General features: G+C 49.4%; 1 protein-coding gene and 1 long non-coding RNA gene across 4 annotated transcripts; both read left to right on the forward strand.

Moving 5' to 3' along the window:
- Positions 1-143: 143 nt before the first annotated feature.
- On the forward strand, positions 144-2,194 carry LOC125165511 (uncharacterized). Its single transcript, XR_007152142.1, has 4 exons — positions 144-378; positions 635-789; positions 879-1,056; positions 2,158-2,194. It is a non-coding gene; the product is annotated as an uncharacterized LOC125165511 (long non-coding RNA).
- A 35-nt stretch (positions 2,195-2,229) lies between these two features.
- GPX6 (glutathione peroxidase 6) lies at positions 2,230-20,649 on the forward strand. 3 transcript variants are annotated; one of them, XM_047858546.1, is made up of 7 exons: positions 2,230-2,267; positions 3,784-3,945; positions 4,581-4,766; positions 12,321-12,474; positions 17,861-17,978; positions 18,469-18,568; positions 19,723-20,649. In XM_047858546.1, the coding sequence occupies exons 3-7, from the start codon at positions 4,731-4,733 to the stop codon at positions 19,927-19,929; spliced, it is 615 nt and encodes a 204-aa protein (XP_047714502.1). In that variant the 5' UTR covers positions 2,230-2,267; positions 3,784-3,945; positions 4,581-4,730; the 3' UTR covers positions 19,930-20,649. The 3 variants fall into 3 exon arrangements, with proteins under 3 accessions (XP_047714502.1, XP_047714503.1, XP_047714501.1); XM_047858547.1 differs by having other exon boundaries at positions 2,237-2,267; positions 3,874-3,945; XM_047858545.1 differs by lacking the exons at positions 2,230-2,267; positions 3,784-3,945; positions 4,581-4,766 and adding an exon at positions 8,735-8,862.

Below are 20,649 nucleotides of genomic sequence, written 5' to 3' on the forward strand. Positions count from 1 at the left end.
ATAACAGGACAGGAAAGGCCTAACCGCAGAGCCGGCTCAGAAGCCACAGCGGGGACGGGGCGTGGGGGGGGGGGGGGGGGCGAGCTCCAAGAGCTGAGCATGCGCACAAACGGTAGAACGTGCCCTTCCGGTCACAGCACAAGCTCGTTAGAAACCCTTAAATACGCAATGCGTGAATAAATACAGTTAGAACAAGGCATCAGGGGCAGGCGCATGCTCCAAGCCAAAGTGTGATGGACCCACCAGCTGCCGGTCAAACAAGTCAATCCAAGCCCAATCTGCTAGTACACAAAGCAAATTTAAGAGGATGCGGCTAGAGCTTCCGGGGCCGGTCCCACTCTCGCTCCGCAGTGGCCCGCTTTCTCTGTTGCGTGAACCGTACGTAGCAGCCCTATGAGCTATGCCCCACTCTGGTGTCGCGTCTCCATCCTTCCATGCGTCTGGGTCAAGAACCGAGCGAGCCGGTAACGCAGAGAAACTAGATGAACTCATGAAGGGAGGAAGAAATGATCGGTCATCTGTCTGCCTCGATTTGCCCCCCACCCCCACCCCCAGGCCCTTTACGATGCAGCAGGCAGAGTGAACGTTGTAAAAATATTCGGTTAAATCTGACACGGTGTTTTCCCGCTTGCAGGTCCCAAGGCTGCTGAGCGAACGTACGGAATCCAAACGACCACGAGGCGCCCCGGCGTCGGAGCCCTCGCATCCTCCAGCCGCTCCGGTCTGTTCTGGGTCTTGCCAGCCACCTCCACCCGGCGCTGCCTCTCCCTAGGTCTTGCCGTGTCCCAGGTCTCACCTCCCGGGTCCCCTGGATGGAGGGACCCCCTCTGACTCCTCCTGGTTACGCTGTGTGATCTCATCTGTGGTCTTCTTTCCAGGGCTTCTCAAATTCTGCAACTTTCTTGTTTATTCAATGAAACAAGCATACATCGGTTTATGGTCTACCTACCCATTGTAAACCTCACTCTGTCCAGTGCAGAGCACTCTGTCCAGCTTGTCTAAAAGTCACCTGCTTTTATTCATCCGGAGCTTAATGAACACTCGTCGGATGAATAGGTAGACCTCTAGATGTCTTACGGTAATAGCTCGTAGACCTGGTTGGACGCACATAAGCCATTTTACAGATCTTTTGAAAACTATGGACTCCTCACCCTCTAGAAAAATGACGCTGCGCACTACGGTTATAACACCAAGGGGTTCCCCATCCCTCAATACTCTTGCTGTCTATAGCGATGTTAGGTTTGCTTAAAATAGCAGGAACAGAAAATCTTTTCCTCTAAGGACATGGGTTTCATCCAGAAACTGAGGGTGGATGTTCTGGCCAAATATTTGTCCAGTTCCCAATGTATTCAGAGCCTTTGAAACAAATACAGCTATCCCTAGAAGCTCAGAGTGTTTCTCTGGTCCTGAGCTATTGGTTCAGGCTACAGTCTGAAAAACTAAGTCCGCGGCTGTGCCTGTCGGAGCCCCTACCTGCCCCCACTGAAGGAGACACTCACACACAGGCCTTCTGAGCTCTGAGAGCTAGTGCACAGAAGTAGCATTCCATGCTTGTACGCGTGCTGTGGCATCGAAGTGTGGTGCCCAGGACAGTTCCGTAACTGGTGACCTCGTACAAGCAAAGCTTGTGTAAAAAGCCTCTGTACGCTCATCTATGCATATGCTAGGGCTTTCTGGGGACCTAGACCAATCAAGGCTCAGCATGCTAAGAACAAGGAGACAATAGTTCGAAAGCATGTCTTTGCTAGAAATCTAAGAAGTAGAATCACACACACAGCAGATGCGTGGAAATATGTTGTAGGCCAGCAGGAATGCACAAGCAGGCTTTTCTGCTCTACGAGATCTGTATACTTTCAAATTTCAAATTTCATTTCATTTCAAATTTATAGTTGGTTTATAGCCCAGCATATGGTCAATTTTTGTAAATATTCCATGTGTGCTTTAAAATAATATGTATTCTGCAGTTGTTAGGTGTTCTATGTATGTCTGCTAGGTCTAATTTGATAACTGTGCTGATTAAATCTCATATGCCATTATTCATGTTTTTCCTGCTTTTTCTGTTACTAAAAGAAGTATGTTAGAGTTTTCCACGACATGCAGATTTGTATATTTCTCTGTAGAGTTCTGTCAATTTTTAATAACTTTTTTTTTTTCTAGTAGGCTTCACACCCAGCACAGAGCCCAGATCAGGGCTTGAATTCACAACACTGAGATCAAGACCAGGGCTGAGATTGAGAGTTAGATGCTTAACCAAGTGAGCCACCCAGGTGACCCAGTTTCTGTCAATTTTTAATTTATATATTGTTAGTTATGCTATTAGGTGCTTACAAACTTATAGTAATTATATATTCCTGGTGAATTGTATGCTTAATCAGTACGAAATTTTTTTCTAAATCCTTAGTTATCCATTTTGCCTTAAAGTCTACCTTGTCTATAAACAACATAGCAAATTTTATTTCGGTTTATTTATGCTTAGTAACTCCCACCCTTTACTTTCAAGCATTATTTATCTTTCTGTGTTAGGTGTCTATTTTGTCTCTTCTGTTCTATATCCCATATTCTCTCATTCTAGTTTTCTTTTGAACTATTTGGTATATGTTTATCCCCCCTCCCCCACTCTCATAAGGTTGATGATTATATACACTTTGAACATTCTTTGAGATTACAAAATGCATCTGGGATGTATCAGATTCTATTCATAAATAGTTAATCTGCCTCATTTTACCCTCTTTCTCCACAATGTAAAGACGTTAGAATTTTATAACACTATATCCAATCTCTTGAATTATATAATTATATGGTATATTACTGTTGTGATTAAACATAGGTAGACATTACCTATCTAAATATATAAAGAAAAAGATGTCGTCCACATTGTCAATCTTCATAATACATTCACCATGATGGTTAATTTAATGTGTCAACTTGATTGGGCCATGGGGTGCCCATATATTTTGGGTGAACATTATTTCTGAGTGTGTCTATGAGGGTGTTTCCAGATGAGAGTGACATATATACATATTTTTTAATTTTTTAAATTTTACTTAAATCCAGGTTAGTTGACATATAGTGTAATAATGGTTTCATGAGTAAAATTTAGTGATTTATCACTCAGATGAACGTAACATTTATTTATTTATTTTGAGAGACAGAGATAGCATGAGTGGGGGAGGGGCAGAGAGACAGAGGGAGAGAGAGAATCCCAAGCAGGCTCTACACTGTCAGCACAGAGCCCAATGCGGGGCTTGAACCCACAAAACCGTGAGATCATGACCTGAGCCAAAACCAACAGCTCAACCAACTGAGCCACCCAGGTGCCCCGGGAGTAACACTTAAATTGGCAGCATGAGGAAAACAGATTGCTCTCCACAACGTGGGTGGGCCTCATCCTATCTGTTGAAAGTCTAAACATAAAAAAAAAAAAAAAAAAGGCTGAGTAAGAAAGAATTCTTTCTCTCTGCCTGTCTTCGAGCTGGAGCACCAGTCTTCTGCCTTCAGACTCAGACTAGAACTGCATCAGCTGTCCTGGTTCTCAGCCAGCTGATAGCCGATCTTGGGACTTCCCAGCCTCCACAGGTACATGAGCTGATTCCTTATAATAAATCGCCCTCCCTCCCTCTCTGTCTCTCTACCTATACATATATACACAAACATAAATACACCTACATTGATACAGATATCTATATATTTATTTTTTAGATATCTACATATTTAATAGGAGATAAATGTAGATATAAATAGGGATATATCTATATATTTATCTGTTTTATACATATCTCAAAGTGGCTTTGGAATTGGATAATGTGTGGAGACTCGAAGAATCTTGAGGTTCATGATAGAAAAAGCCCAAAATGCCTTACCTCACTGTTGCAGAAACAGAGATATGAAAGGCTGCTTGTGGTAAGGGCTCAGAAGGAGGAACACATCAAGAGCAACTGGAAGAAGGTTCGTGACCCCTTCCTGGCGATGCTCCAACCTCTGCTCCCATTGTCGTACCTGTCCTGTTTTCTTAGCAAAATCTCCCTGCTTCCCTCCCCTAAGAATGCGTGTGATTGTATTTAGCGCCCACTCAGATCATCCGGGGTAATCCCTTTATCCCAAGATCCTTAACTTGATCACATCTGCAAAATCTGCCAGATAAGATAACGTCTGGGTTCCGGGGATTAACACGTGAAATCTTTGGGGGCCATTACTTCGGTTACCACAGGGTCCGGATTTGGGATCAGAACATACTTGAGTGTGAGTCCCAGCTCGACATATTACTCGGCCTGGAACTTGGGGAGCTATTTGTTTTTACTCTGTATTTATATCCTTACTTATAACACGGAGAAAGTATTAACCTTATGGTTATTCTGGTGATGCTTTCATAAGAAAATCTACCTAAATATTCCTGATACTCAGTAAACAGGGAGTTGATGCAGACTGATTCTCCTCCCTTTCTGTTCCTCGTACTCTGTTCGCTCCTTCCCCTACCCCCCTGATGTCCCCTCTCCCCTCACCACTGCTCTATTTCTCCTATCTTCTCCCATTCTGGTTCTGGCGCCCCTTCTGAAGCCTGCGTTTCTACTTTGCTCCTGCAGGTCGTGTCCAGAGAGAGGACGAGTTGCCCCAACATAGGCTGGGAGCTGCAGGGACGTCCCAGGCCAGAACTTGGCGTGAACCATTGGTGGAGAGTCCCCTGGAAGAGGTGACACTTCCCAGCTTCCCTTTGTGGCCCCTGACTTGACCTGATGGCACAGGGACAGAGACCAGTGCTTGCTTTTCAGGTAAGGCCACCTGAGGCCAGAGGGGCAATCGCTCCACTTTCTGGGCCTCTGAAAGCCCATATATGAATTCAAGAAGCTAAAATATTCAAGCATTAAAATTTTAGAGGTTTCCGAGTCAATACTTTCTCTTTCCAGTCTTCCCAAGGTGAAATCTGGTCAAATTAAATCACCAAGAGGTCTGGTGGCCTCCTCTTAAAAGATGTGGAAATATGGGGGCACCTGAGTGGCTCAGTCGGCTGAGCATCCTACTCTTGATTTAGGCTCAGGTCATTATCTCACGGTTTGTGGGTTCGAACCACGCAATGGGCTCTGTGCTGACAGCTCAGAGCCTGCTTGGGATTCTCTCTCTCTCCCTCCCTCCCTCCCTCTTCCCCTCCCCTGCTTTCTCTCTTCCTCAAAATAAACAAACAAGGAAACAACCCAAAAGATGTGGAGAAATGAAAAGATACAAAGTGTCAAAGGCAGTGAAGATGTTCATCTCATAGTCCCAGATCCCTGCCCAGGTGACAGGCTTTGGCTTGAAGTGTCCCTTCCTTCCCAGGGAGGAGGAAGGCCAGACTCACAGAGGCTCTGGGACATCGCCTTGCTGGGGGCGGCTGGGTCTATGGAGGACAAGTTGGTTAACTCTCGTGGCTGCCACGGGGTCTCCAGCGCCCACAGTTGTGCGTGGACACGGGGGCACTCCCTGAAACATGTGGGTGGGAATAGTGGACATTGGCTTCACCTGGGAAAGGGCACGTTCCTTTGTCTCACTGAACACAAGAATGATCTCTCGGAGCAGATGAGGGTGGGATCTCTGGCAATGGTGGCAGGGCCCCCGAGGACACGGTTTCAGGACCAGCGGCCCTCCTGAAGGCCACAGCCAGCCTGGATCTGAGGCATGCTCAAGGGTAAGGCTGTAGTAGTCATGAACTTGGACAGAAATGTAACAGCAAAATCATCACTCTTCTCAAAATCCAAATACGTGTTGTTAGTGCATTTAAAGAAGTCAAAGAAGTTTTAAAATCAAACAAAAAGTTAGATTTGAAGCCAAGTAACATTTCTTTTTTTTTGAGAGAGAGCAGGAGTGAGTGGGGGAGGGGCAGAGAGAGAGGAAGAGAGAGAGAATCCCAAGCAGGCTCCATGATATCAGCGAGCAGCCCAATGTGGGACTTGATCCCACGAACCGTGCAATCATCACCTGAACTGAAATCAAGAGTCTGACACTTAACCGACTGAGCCACCCAGACGCCCCATGGCCATCCTTTTATAAAAAACGCCAGTCACATTGGATTAGGGGCCCACCTTACTCTAGTATGACCTCAACTTGTCACACTGGCAGCAATCCTATCTTCAAATAAGGCCACATTCCGAGGTCCAGGGGGTTAGGGCTTCAATATATCTTTTGGGGGAACATGATTCAGCCCATAACACCCTATGATCTGGGGCAGATCACTGATCCCCTTAGGACCCCTCCCTATGATCTGGAGCAGATCATTGCCCCCCACCCCCACCCCAGGACCCCTCCCCATGTCCTATAAACTGCTCAGTCCTGACTGGGTCACAGAAACAGTGACTGAGACAAACTGATCTGAGTCTCACCCTTTTCTGCCCTAGGCTTTAGCAGACCTGATCTTGGGTCCAGTTCAAGGCCTGGTCAAGCTCTTTAGGACCTGAATAGTATCTCAGGCCTCAGAGAGTTACCTCTGAAGTCTTATTTGATAGAATTGTGTCCCATTATTTTTGATAAAAATATGTAACTAATCTATCAAGAAACCTTTCAGGAACGATCCCGAAGTACTGGCCCAGGTTTTACCTAAGAGGTCAAGACTCAACACCCTGGTAGGTGGACTTGGGGTGATGAAGCAAGTTCAATCTGCCAGAAACGTAGTATTTACAGAGTGAAGGATAGGCCCGGAAATTGGGCCGATGTCAAATCTGGAGTGCTCCATAGAATTTCAAATTAAAGGTGTAGGAATTAGGGAGGAACCAAAGCATTTTCAACATAAGAGTGGTGTCAACAAAGTTGATCTCCAGCAGATCATACAACAGAGGCGGAGCGTGGAGGAAGATGGACACAGAAGACTCTGGAAGGAAGGAGACAAGGGACGGACCAAAGCAAAATTCCTGGAAGCAGGTCAGGATGCAGGCTCCAAAGGAGGAGAGAAGGGAAACGGAGCCCTGACATTCATTCCGGTGGACCGGAGACAGGTGCATCCTGGTGTGTGCCCCACACCTTCACTTCTGGTTGCTGGAAGCCCCAACCCAAGGCGCTCGAAAGTTCACGAGGAATGTTGGAACGAGACCCGGGGAGCTGGGGTTTGGGGCCATCGGCCCTACTGATGATCTGTGATGAAGGGTCCTCACCACTCAAGGGCGGGTTACTGTATGATGAGCAAATGTCCACATGAGAGATGGTGGGGATTTAGTCACAACTGATGATCTATATGGGAGAAGACCAAGGGGCCTACAACAGGAACCCCGGGTTTGCTCTCATCTCACCATGACCCGCTGGTGACCTCCCTCCAGCCTCAGTTCCTCAAGCACGAACAGGAGTGTGTGAATGGCTGCTTGCCGGTGTCAGGCGCTGGGCTCAGTCCTGTATGGTTATCAGCACTGCTGAAGCCTAGCAGGTAGACACTATTAATTATGCCCATGTTACAGATGAGAAAACTAAGGTTCAGAGACCTGAGCCTTTTCTGCGTCAAGGAGCTGGTCAGTGGTGCACAGGGGTCTTGAACTCAATGGTCTCCGGCACCTCATAGTCACCTCATAGTCTGCGGTTGGGCCATTATTTGGGGGGCTGAGAGCGGGGAGAGGCCGGAGAGCCTGGGAGTGCGTGTAGGTCTGCGCACTCCCGGAGGGAGCCTTCTGCTCAGCTGCTGCAAATGCCCTGGGGACCTGCAGGCTGGAACAGGGATCAGCGACCAGGCCAGTTTACAGGCCCCTGAGAAAAGCCGGGAGATCTGAGCCGACAGGAAGCCTGTCTTTTCAGAGAGTTCGCCAGCCTCGGGGTCAGGCGCAGAGGCGCGCGCGGGTGATCCTGGCAGAGGCGGAGCGGAAAGGGCTTATAGCCGAGAAGGAAGGACTTAGCACCTCCGTTCACAGGGGTCTTTAGCCGAGCCGAGCCGGCGGGCAAGCCGGCGGAAGCAGGTGGGAGAGCGGGTGGGGGCGCCTCTCCACCCAGTCACACGCCTTGCAGCGCCCCCGCCCGGTGTCCGTTAGGGCCTCGCAATGACAGGTGTTTCGGAGGAAGCGGGCAGGTGCTTTACAGGAGAGACCCCAGCCCAGGGCCGCTCCGGACTCACAGTGTAGGTCGTTCTCTCCTGCGACCGCCCTGCAGGTGTGACCCCCCCGCCTGCGCCACCTACGCGAACGAGGTCCTCTCCGGGGGACACTCGGGCCCCACGGCCGGACTGCGTCATTAGGAAACACAGTGCGCCGTGGCTACTGATGGAGGTTTGGGACACAGGACAGAGAGGTACCGTCCTCCAGGACTGCGCTTCTCAAACTTTTCTCCGCACACGAACCACGTGACGCTCGTTTTTGAAAAAGCAGATTCTGATTCAGTGGCGGCAGCTTCACTTCCAGAATGCGGGGAGCACCTAGGGGCGGCCGGTCACTTGGAGAGGGTGGGGACGGCACTTCCCGGTCCCAGAGAGTGGCCTCCGCCGCCGCCCGCCCGGACACGTGCGCCGGAACAGGTGCAAGACGTCTCCCGGATGCACCCGGGCTAGCGGAGGGCGGTAGGCGCGAGGGAGGGGCGAGCGGGCAGGGGGAGTGGGGAAGGGGAGGGGAGCAGGAGCTTGCAGGGGCAGCGGGGAGGGGACAGGGAGAGTGAGGAGGGGAGAGGGGAGGGGGCAGGTGCGTGCGCGTGCGTGTGTGTGTGTGTGTGTGTGTGTGTGTGTGCGCGCGCGCGCACGCCGCCCTGCGATTGGAGGGCGCGCCTTCGCCCCGCTCCCGCCAGGCGCTCAAAAGGGGCCGACGCTCCGGGGCAGCGCAGAGCCTCCTGGGCGAGCGCGCACCGGCCATGTCCCCGCCGCTCTGGGCTTCGTGCCTCTTCCCCCTGTTCCTGGGAGGCCTCGGTCAGCCGGCCCCGAAACCGCAGACCATGAGGGTGAGTGTCCCGTTGGGGACCCAGCGGACCGCAGCGCCCGACGACTCACCTGGCCTGCGGGGCCTCGTCCGAGGCCGAGGTGTCCGGAGCCCTGCTGAGCGGCCCCCGGCCGGGCGGTGGTGCCACCGCAGGTGGGACCCAGGCTGCCTGGGCGCCGCGCCCCTGGTCTGGAGCTCGTGGGAAAAGAGCTAGCTGATGCCGGGATGCACTCTGGGGCGTCAGGGTCAGGGAACAGGGGCTTTTTTCCCCCGGGGAATAATAAAACACACAAGGCCAGTATTTGTTGGCCCAATGTAATTTTAGGGGACGTGGGCTGGTGAGCAGCGGTTGGGGGTGGGCTGGGGGGACAAAGCTTGTACCAGAGGAGGAGGATTTGCTCTCAGGTCGCAAAGCGCCTGATGCCCCGAAGTCCCCACACTGGAGGTCACCAGCCACCCTGTAAAAGATGTGTGCAAGCCTTAGGATGCAGGGTGGGGACTCCTTAGGTGTCTTGAGGTACCGACAGGTTTAAACTTTAAAACCAGACAAATTCATTCAAAAACAGCCTCACTTGTGGCCTTAAACCAGTTACGTCCCTTTTTCTTGGCCTCCCCCTCCTCTGTAGAAGGTGGAGAATACCGTGGTAAAGTGCAGGGACCCCCAGACAACAACCAGGTGGGAGGCCCCCCGTGAACAGTCAAGAAAGAAGTCTTGAGACGTTTTCAGTGCAGAAAGGTGGTTTCATTATAGCACAGGGACAGGACCCGGGGACAGGAAGAGCTGCACTGGGGTTGTGAGGAGTGACTGGTTACAGGAGGTTGGGGGACAGCATAAGTGTCAGGAATTTGGAAGCAAGGCTTCCAAGACCTTGAGGGGCGAGCAGCTGTTACAATAAGGTTAGTTATTACTGTTTAGTAAGACCTCAGTCCTGAGACCCTCCAGATGTGTATTGATCTGTATGTTTGGTGACGATTGCTAACGTATACGTAGGGGGGTGTTTGTGGTTAGTGAAGTCACACTGACCAGAGCAAAGCTGCAGTGGTAAAACGTGAGAGGAAGTCTCGCAGGAGCTGTAGGAGTGTTACGGTCTACATGCCTTGGGAGCCCTGCCTGGAGACTGCGAGCCACAGCAAAACTCGGCCTTTATTCATTCTTCTCCCATCACCCGCAAAGCTTCCCATTCCGCAGGTCTCGGGAGAACCCAGGAACTTCCATTGCTAATATGTCCCCAGGTGATACTTGTCTAGGTCCACAACCCACTTTGAGCGCTCTGCCATTGGGTCCCTGTGATGTGTAAGATGATGCATATAAAATGCCCAAAGACTGGTAGCTGTTGTAAGACCATTTCCCCTCTCGGAGAGGACAAGACGCAACCTGTGGGAGGCATCCGGTCTGTGCCAGCCACTACCGCCTGGTTGGCGTGGACTTGCAGCGGTAGAAAGCCATCCTCTGAATAAACGGCTGCATTTTAGAGTATCCTGATCCCTTCAGACTGGAGCAGAACTCACCTTGGAGTTGGGAAGGTCCACCCTTCAAGTGTACGGCTTTCTTGGGGTTCTGTGTCCCACTTACGGGGTGATATCCACATGAGAGACAAAAGCCAGGAGTTGTTGTTGAGCCCAGAGGTAAGGTCCCATGAAGGCAAGAGGTGCACGCATCACAGCTCTTGGAACGATTTCAGTGTGTGTGTGTGTGTGTGTGTGTGTGTGTGTGTGTGTGTTTTACTGTTTATTTTTGAGAGACACAGAGCATGAGCAGGGGAAGAGCAGAGAGAGAGGGAGACAGATTCCGAAGCAGGCTCCAGGCTCTGAGCTGTCAGCCCAGAGCCCGACGTGGGGCTGGAACCCACAAATTGTGAGATCATGACCTGAGCTGAAGTCGGTCGCTTAACCCACTGAGCCACCCAGGCGCCCCTCCATGTGATGTTTTAAGTTAAGTAGCGAAAAAGGCAACTAGTAGGAAGGGTTTGCGTGGAGCCAAGGCAGAGGCACAGGAACACAGGCGCACGGATGACAGCATCTTAGGGGCGTTCGGAGGCCAGCGTTCCCAGACGTTTGGATCAACGTGTGTGCTCCGGTGTGGACGAACGGGCGGACACCTAGAGAAGGCACCTGCCCAGGGTCACCTCCTCCTCCAGGACAGTGAGGAAGCAGCTACAGACTCAAGAAGTGGACAGCATGTGGCCTTTCCTTGCGGAAGCTCGTCCATAGGCGGTCCCCTTACTGCTCCAGGCCGTCCTTTATGGACCAGATCCCTGGAGGCTCCCGCTCCATCGTTCTAGAATTCTCTGACTTCTGTGCGGTCTCCAGGGGTCTGCCATCTCCTCAGACAAGAGCAGTCCAGCCTGTCACCCGGCCCGGTCTGCCTGGAACACGGCTGCTTGTGGGTGGGCAGCTCCTTCCCCTGTGTCCCATTTCATCCAGGGGCAGTCACGGCTGTCCACAACAGGGGACAAGAAAGATGAGTTCTGTACCAGTGAGCACCGCACTGGCAAAGCTCTGGGCACGGCCTCCATGGGACCCAGATGGAGAACACGTTATGGGCCCAGCTCTGGGGGAAGGAAATCACAGTTTAAGAACGTATAGATGAAAAATGGATGTAAAACTGCAGAGATCTCTTAAGAAAACTCTAGAAGGGCTGGGATGACTCGAGCATGGTGTTAGCGTGCAGTGTCAGAGCACGGGGGACACTCATGCTGATCTTCCAGGGACGGCTAGAGCGTCACACGTGCACACACACACATACACACGTTTGTGTGCACATACATGTGTGCATGCATGCAGACATACACACGTGCATTCGCATGCATGCACGCACACATGTGTACATAAATGCACACGTGTGTGCCTACACATGTGCATGCGCATATATACACATGCACACACATACAAACACACACATGCACATACAGGCACTTTTTTTTTAAAGATTTTATTTTTAAATAATCTCTACACCTGAGGCACCTGGGTGACTCAGTCGGTTAAGCCTCTAACTTCAGCTCAGGTCCTGATCTCATGGCTCATGAGTTCAAGCCCCACATCGGGTTCTGTGCTGACAGCTCAGAGCCTGGAGCCTGCTTCAGATTCTGTTTCTCCCTCTCTCTCTGCCCCTCCCCCACTCATGCTCTGTCTCTCTTTCTCTCTCTCTCCTTCAAAAGTAAGTAAACATTTTTTAAAAATTAAATAATCTCTACACCAAATGTGGGGCTCAAACTCACACCCCCAAGATCAAGAGTCATGTGCTCTACCGACGAAGCCAGACAGCCCCCCTCCCCACAAAAAGGAATGTCACTTACAAGACACACATTCTAGTGGTGGCCTCGCCATAACTAAAAATATTGCTGGAAAAAGTGTCCTCAGTTCTTAGACTTCCACGGTACTACATGAAAGACCGTCAAGCACTTGCAAAAGTCCACGGGTGTTGGGGATCATTGTTTATGTCAATATCATCTCATTATGGTTGTTTTTGTTACATTCCAGATGGATTGCTATACGGGGGTGACAGGCACCATCTACGAGTACGGTGCCCTCACACTCAGTGACGGGGACTACATCCAGTTCAAGCAGTATGCGGGCAAGGTCGTCCTCTTCGTCAACGTGGCCTCCTACTGTGGCTTGACAGCTCAGTATCCTGGTAAGAACGCGTGTTTCAATTCTTTTGGAACCAGCTTTGTCAGATGGCCACATCCTAATTCCAGAGGTTTCCCAATTTGCCACTGGGGGAGGGGGTGGTGATCCCATGCGTCCATCCCCCTCAGTCCTGCCACCACTCTACTCCTTGGGGGCCAACAGAATTATCTCCAGATCTGAGAAATAAGATTCTCCCGAAGATGCAGTCAGAGGCCAGGAACGGGCCTGTCACCAAACGAGGTGGTTTGTTCCTCGACGCCCTGAGGTAGAACATTTACTGTGGGGAACCATGGGGCTCCTCAGTAAGAAGGTGCTGGAAAGAACTTATTTGAGAATCTGGGCTTGTGTTAGGTGCTCTGGGGCAGAATTCAAGGGGTGGAAGCTTTGCCCTGAACTGGATGCTGTCAGGAAGTGAAGAAGTGGGGACAGTTCTGTGACAATGATTAAGATACACCTTCATAGGGGCGCCTGAGGGGCTCAGGTCATGATCTCGCGGTCCGTGAGTTCGAGCCCCGCATTGGGCTCTGTGCTGACAACTTGGAGCCTGGAGCCTCTTTCGGATTCTGTGTCTCCCTCTCTCTCTGCCCCTCCCCTGCTCATGCTCTGTCTCTCTCTGTCTCAAAAATAAAATAAAACATTTAAAAAAATTAAAAAAATAAGATACACCTTCATAGGGGCGCCTGGGGGGGCTCAGTCGGTTAAGTGTCCGACTTCAACTCAGGTCATGATCTCACTGTTCACGAGTTCGAGCCCTGTGTCGGGCTCTGTACTGACAGCTCAGGGCCTGGAGCCTGCTTCAGATTGTGTGTGTGTGTGTGTGTGTGTGTGTGTGTGTGTGTGTGTGTGCCCCTCCCCCACTCATGCTCTGTCCTTCTCTCTCAAAAATATACAAACATTAAAAAAAAGTTTTGTCTCAGTAGATCCTATCTACGAGGTAGGAGGATAAAATAAGGCTAAAACTGTAGCCAGTGAAGAAGCAGAAGTCCCTTACATTGACAAGAATAGGGAAATTTGGGGCATTTTTGCGATTTGGACAGGGGTCATGTTTTGTCTGTGTGCCAATGTGATTATGGAGTGGTCTTGTTTTGTGTTAATTCCCCGTGGTCCCGTGTTGTGCGACACTGATGTCCTGTGTAACTGTACCAGGGAAACGCCAAGCCGTGGCTGGACTCCCAGGCCAGAGCCTGGCTTTCAGGGGCCGCCTCTGTCTTTCTTGCCCGCTGGTGACAACAGCAGAGAGGACTGATCTCTGATCTTTTGGAAAACACTCAGGTTCCACGGCACTGCCGCAGGACAGAAGAGGGAGATGTGGTTTTCTAAGCGATGATCTTTGGTATGGTGGCCGTTTGGGAAGATGCTGTATCTCTCCAAACCTGGCCCGACCTTCTGCCACGCCTGAGGTGGATTCTTTCTTTCCGTGAGCTCCTGGGGAAGACTCTGGGTTCCCTGTTGGTCCAGACGTGGTTATTTAAAGTTTTAGATGGATTGCAGTAGAGATAAATGCAGTTTCTGACACACCAAGAATTTTTCTGCCTTTTTAAAATGCTTGTTTTCAAGGTTAATTCAAAAGGTTAAGTGCACCAAACGCCACAAAGAACGGAATCAAAATAATACATGAACAGCTTTTAAGAAGAATGTCCCACATGTTGACATGTCCACATTGGTATCTACTCAACTGATCAAAAACAAATTTCCTGGGCGCCCAGCCTGGGCGGCTTAGTCGGTTGGTTAAACATCCGACTCTTGATTTCGGCTCAGGTCGCAATCCCGTGGTGTGTGAGATCGAGCCCCATGCTGTCAGTGTGGAGCCTGCTTGGGATTCTCTCTCTTTCCCTCTCTCTGCCCCTTCCCTGCTCTCTCTCGCTCTCTCTCTCTCTCTCTCTCTCTCTCTCAAAATAAATAAATTAAAAAAAATTTTTAAATAGAAAGTCCCATCAATTTGTCCTTTTTTCTTTTTATTCCCATCAATTTGTCTTAATGGAACTTCAATAATAAGAAATCCAAGAACTTTCTCCTTTTCTTTTTAAGTTTTAATTTAAGTAATCTCTATACACCATGTGGGGCTTGAACTCACAACCCCAAGATCAAGAGTCTCACACACTTCTGACTGAGCCAGCCAGGCGCCCCCAGGAATTTTCTCTTTTAACACCACTTAAATTTAAGTACATTGCAGCCTCATCTCTAAGATACATGGTTCACTATATTTTGATATTTTATTTTATTTTATTTTTTAATGTTTATTTTGAGAAAGAGAGAGAGAGAGAGAGGGTGCAAGTGGGGAGGGGCAGAGAGAGGGAGACACAGAATCCAAAGCAGGCTCCAGGCTCTGAGCTGTCGGCACAGAGCCCGACTCAGGGCTTGAACTCACAAAGCATGAGATCATGACCTGAGCTGAAGGCAGATCCTTAACTGACTGAGCCACCAGGTGCCCCTAAATTTTGATATTTTAAAATTAATACTTAGCAGGTGCTATGGTCTGAATGTTTGTGTCCCCCCAAAATCATATGTTGAAATCCTAATGCCCAATATGATGGTGATAGGAGATAGGGCCTTCATGACTGAGGTCATGAGAGTGGAGCCCCCATGGAGGGATTAGACGCCACGGAACGCCCAGCCCTTGCACCGTGGGGGGACACAGGGAGAAGGTCATGAGGGTGGGGCCCCCATGGAGGGATTAGACGCCACGGAACGCCCAGCCCTTGCACCGTGGGGGGGACACAGGGAGAAGCTGGGCAGTGTGCAGTCTGGTAGAGTAGAGAGTCTTCGCCAGAACCTACCACAACGGCACCATGACTTCCGGCTTCTAGTTTTCAGTACTGTGAGCAATACACTGTTATTGTTCCTCAGCCTCTAGGTCTATGGTATTTTGTTACAGCAGCCTACAAGGGCTAACACGGAGGGGGCTGCTTGATTTAGGCAAAATTATATGAATTTCATAATTATATATAATATATATTATAATTATATGTATATAATTATATAATGTACATAATAAAATATAATATTTAAAATAAATTATTTAGTTATATGTAACATAAAAGTATATTATATATATTATAATTAGTTAATTTTCAAAGAACCACAAAAAAAATGGTTCACATTCACCAAGGGACTCTAAAGACAAATTTAATGGTGAAATTGTGTATAAAAAGATACTCTCAAAAGCACAGATTATGGAAAGATCTTACATTTAAAATAGTTTGGGGGGGGGGGGGGCGCCTGGGTGGCGCAGTCGGTTAAGCGTCCGACTTCAGCCAGGTCACGATCTACAGTCCGTGAGTTCGAGCCCCGCGTCAGGCTCTGGGCTGATGGCTCAGAGCCTGGAGCCTGTTTCAGATTCTGTGTCTCCCTCTCTTTCTGCCCCTCCCCTGTTCATGCTCTGTCTCTCTCTGTCCCAAAAATAAATAAACGTTGAAAAAAAAAATTTAAAAAAAAAAAATAAAAAAAAAATAAAATAAAATAGTTTGGGGGGGTCACTTTATATTTATTTTTTTTTTAATTTTTTTTTTCAACGTTTATTTATTTTTGGGACAGAGAGAGACAGAGCATGAACGGGGGAGGGGCAGAGAGAGAGGGAGACACAGAATCAGAAACAAGCTCCAGGCTCTGAGCCATCAGCCCAGAGCCCGACGCGGGGCTCGAACTCATGGACCGCGAGATCGTGACCTGGCTGAAGTCGGACGCTTAACCGACTGCGCCACCCAGGCGCCCCTATATTTATTATTTTTTAGGTACAATTGGCCCTAGGAAAAACCCTGAAATTTTTACTTAATTTTTACAACACCTCAGGATCTAATTATAAGAGCCTAAATAACAGTTTAATATCACTTAGTAAGTAGCAGTTTTCTCTCTTCAAACAGTTAAATTGGAAACAATATAGTAAGTTTAAAAGTTTTGACGTTTAGGGGTGCCTGGCTGGCTCAGTTGGTAGAGCCTGTGACCTTGATCTCAGGGTCATGAGTTCAAGCCCCACACTGGGCATGAAGCCTACTTAAATTAAAAAAGCAAAAACAAAGTTGTGATGTATAAACAGCAATTCCGTGGAATGAGAATCTGCTTTTAAATGTTCAGTTTTAATTTAAATTTGTTCTGAAAAGGGACTGTATTCACAACATTCAAAATGTAAAAGATACAAAAGGCTTTAACAGTGCAAACGTCCACATTTCTTTCTTTTTGGGAAACCACTGTCGTCCGTTTAGGGTGTAGACTTTCATAAACCTCTAATGTCTATGCAGGCAGATACCCCTCTCCTGTAGAAATACACGAATACACACGTGCAGTCCCACACCTTGCTTTTTCACATAATCAAGCATCTTGGATGTTATTGTGTATCAGTGCGTGATGAGTGTCCTCATTTATGCGAAGGCATAGTTTCCACTCTGTTGCTGCGATATAATTTATTAAACTAGCGCATGAGAATCGTAAAGAGCGTCTCATTCAAACTTTACTCCAGATGGGGAAATTGAGAGAGTTAAAGGAATCCGCCGAAGCGTTAGAGCCAGGATCGGCTAGGTGTTTCTGCCACAGGAAGGGACTGTTCTTGAGGATTAAAGACAAAGGTGAGTACGGACGGTCGCTGAAGAAACATACACAAACAGGAAGGCACTGTCACTTAAGAAGAGGTTTTTGGGGGAGGCAGCCGCGGCAGAGCCCAGAGCGGAGTCTGCGTGGACTGACTGGCACTGGTAATGCGGACCGAATACGTGGGGACTGAGAGTGGCTGAAGATGAGATGCCGGCAGGGTCTGGACACAAGTCAGCAGCTTCTGGCAGCAGGAGAGCACAGGAGTTTGTGGTCTGGAATCCCCGTGAGCGTTCCAAGGAAGCAGAGTAAACAAGAGGGGAGAGAATGCTCTGGAACCAGGCTCTGAATTTCTGCGCCCAGGTGACAGTACCCGAGAGTGCTCCTGGGAGGAGGCCTGGGCATCAGGTGTGTGGTCATGGGGCATCGTGGGGGGGTGGGTAGCTTGTCCATTTTGTTTGCCTTTGCCTTGAAAATTTTTGGCCAGTCAGTCAGTCTACCACTAAGGAAGGTGGCCGTGGCATTTAAATCTTACTTCCACTCAGAATCACACAGGCCCCCGCCCCTGCCCCTTTCCTCACCCCTGCCCCACAGGGCTAACCGACCTGTGCTTTCTAAGAAGCACCCCCACTGGATGACGCAGCAGAGCCACTTACGGGAACCACCACACAAGAACAATGGCCGCTGTTTGGGTCTGTTTCTGGAAACTTCTGTTCCGGCTTCGTGCTCTGCCTCCTCAGTCTCTGTAACCTTGAACTTCTCGCTCATAGTCCTCAGTTTATTCATATGATCAATGGATCCATCCAGTGGTCTTTCCCTGTGCAGGGTGGCCTGCAGGCCAGTCTGCCCATGCTGCTGTCTTCCCACAGAACTGAACGCACTTCAGGACGAGCTGAAGCACTATGGCGTGGTCGTGCTGGGCTTTCCCTGCAACCAGTTTGGAAAACAAGAACCAGGAAAGAACTCAGAGATCCTTTCCGGGCTCAAGTGAGTGCCTGCTGGGACCCTGCAGAGACCCTGCCAGGATTTCCCTTCCTCCTTCTGCCTGGAGGCCGGCTTCCTCTGGAAACTTCCAGGGTGGGTGGTGGATCGTTGGGTCCAAGAACATCATTGTGAGGCTTTGGTGCAAACTTGCCTGCTGGCCGTGCTCAAGCATTCGCTCTGCCTTGAGCTCCTTGATAATGACATGAGGGGAATGTCCAATGGAAAAGAAGTTCGGGACGACGGCAGGAATGTGGGCAATAAAAATGAATCGGGATCCTGACCTTAAAATATGCCCTCCAGTTTTCTTGGAAGTCTCTACTGGCTCCATAAAGCATGATGTCCTGACTCCCAGAGACCTCTCTTTCCTCACTTTCCCTGTCTTCCATGTCTCCCTCTTTATCCTAACTTCCTTTTGTGGTAGAGTTATGGTGGCCTTCACCATCCCTCCTTGTCCTAACTTGCGCCCTCTTGGGAACACGCTGGTTCATTGCAGGTATGTGCGTCCAGGTGGCGGCTTCGTCCCCAGCTTTCAGCTCTTTGAGAAAGGGGATGTGAATGGAGAAAACGAACAGAAGGTCTTTACCTTCCTGAAGGTGAGTGCCCACACACCTGGCAGGCGTTGGTCATAGGCAGAGTTGCCCCGAAAGCACGGGGCTCATTTTGGATCGAGGTTGGACTCCTTGGAAAGAAATGCCTAGATAAGTTCAAGAATCATGGCAATGTCCACGGTGAGGCTCGAGCTTCAACTACAGGAAATGTAACCTGTGACAGTCCTGATGTGGACCAGCGCCCCTTACTGAAGGGTAGCGATTCACTCTTCGGCGGTCGTTTATGGAATCCCCATAGGTGTGAGGATCTCTGCCCACTGGGAGCCCAAAAGTACTAATAGGGCCCAGCCCTTCCCTGGAGGCTCCTCTCCAGTCAGGGAGACGGACATGGAATTCATAACGTAGAGTGCGTATGGCAACTTGTCTTAGCGTCACCGAGTCTTAGAACCACCCAGGTTCTCTTAGGCCACAGGTTCCCACATGCTGGTCTGCCAAACAAGTCTGGTCCCCATTGAAATTTTCACTCATCCATTGCAAACTGAAGAAAAAAAAAAAAGGCAATGTGGGGAGTTTTTCACAAAGCTCAGCTCCTTGAATCTAAAAGACCATCATTTATTCCGATATTAAATTATTTGTTAAATCCTATAAATTGCCATTTCTGTTGCTCAAAAATGGTGATGCTATTGATTTTTCTTCGACCTAATCCTTTAAAAGTCTGCTAATTTTAAATTTTACAGTTAGGTAGACTTTTGATTTTTCTTATCGTCAAAATAAATGTTGGTTATTCTACATTCATCTCCGGAAAATAGTTATTAAACCTTTACCACCCTATGAAGCCCCAAACTCTGGGAACCACAACTCTAAACCGAACCATTTCTTTTTTCGGGTGAGAAAACCAAAGCTATAGAAATGGTAGGACTTAGCAAAGAAAACAGAAGCTATTATTTTACTGAAGCACCATGATATAATCATGGGAGAGGCAGACTGGGAAGGGAGGAGTATTTTCTGTCATACTCTCTAGCTCTTGGTTGTTGTATTGGTGATGCTGCATTAAAATGTGTGGTTCACTGGGGGCATGTCGGGGGTTCACATGTTGACACGTGGATGGTGAGTACTCTAGAGTTCCAGATAAAACTGGACCTTACAGAAGCACGGGGGGAAAAAAAAACTGTTTTCTATTTTTCATATCTCTGCTCCAGAACTCCTGCCCTCCGACCTCTGATCTTTTGGGCTCACCAGACCAGCTGTTCTGGGAGCCCATGAAGGTCCACGACGTCCGCTGGAACTTTGAGAAGTTCCTGGTGGGGCCCAACGGGGTCCCTGTCATGCGCTGGTTCCACAAGGCTCCCATCAGCACCGTCAGATCGGACATCCTGGAGTACCTGAAGCAGCTAAAAACCAAGTAGAAAGGCCCAGAGGCCGTCAGAAATAGCCACCTGCCTCCCACCTGAAGGACATGGTTGAACACTGGGCCCATCTTCGCTCCACATGCCTTCCTACCCAGCGTCCCTGTGACCCCGCCATCCTGGATATGCGTGCGTGTTCGTGTGCGTGTGCTCGTGCGTGTGCTTGAGAACAACGAAAACCGATCTCCCCAACTCTCTGCTCCCCGAATATCAGGTTTTTTCCACTGCATTGCAAAGGAAAAGCAGGTTTCCGGGTAGATGGCTCAGACTACCAAATATCCCTGAAAAAGGTGACCCCCAGGAGTTCTGGCGTCTGTCCTTCCCCATCGTGGAGGTTTGAAGAAAGCAGGAACTGGCAGCAAGACCCTCAAGACCCCCTTCATAACCTCTCCTGTCCTTGAAGACAGCTCTGGGGTGGAAGCTCTTCCTCTCCCAAGTGAGGCCTTCTGTCCCCCACACCCTGCACACTCCTGCAGGGCCTCTGAAGTCCGGGCGAGGGTGGAAACCTGGGGTCCCTGAAGGAAGGCAACTCCCTGATGGGGGCCCCCGGCCCCTCTGGGTTGGACCTACCCAAGCTTCCTTGGCCCCTGTCCCTTAGCGGCTCCAGGGCAGGGATGTCCCTTCATTCTGAAGTTGGGGCTTTGTCCTCACCCTGAGCCTCCCCCCGCCACACACATACCTCTTCTCATCACTGACTCAAATAAAGGAAATTCTGCAGCA

This window comes from Prionailurus viverrinus, chromosome B2, assembly GCF_022837055.1.
Source record: "Prionailurus viverrinus isolate Anna chromosome B2, UM_Priviv_1.0, whole genome shotgun sequence".
Taxonomy (NCBI): domain Eukaryota; kingdom Metazoa; phylum Chordata; class Mammalia; order Carnivora; family Felidae; genus Prionailurus; species Prionailurus viverrinus.

Excerpts from the sequence above, each read along its gene's own strand:
- GPX6 (XM_047858545.1), top strand. The coding sequence starts at position 8,776 with ATGTCCCCGCCGCTCTGGGCTTCGTGCCTCTTCCCCCTGTTCCTGGGA. Across the intron at positions 8,863-12,320 it reads CGAAACCGCAGACCATGAGG|ATGGATTGCTATACGGGGGT; the intron begins GTGAGTGTCCCG and ends GTTACATTCCAG. Across the intron at positions 12,475-17,860 it reads CTTGACAGCTCAGTATCCTG|AACTGAACGCACTTCAGGAC; the intron begins GTAAGAACGCGT and ends GTCTTCCCACAG.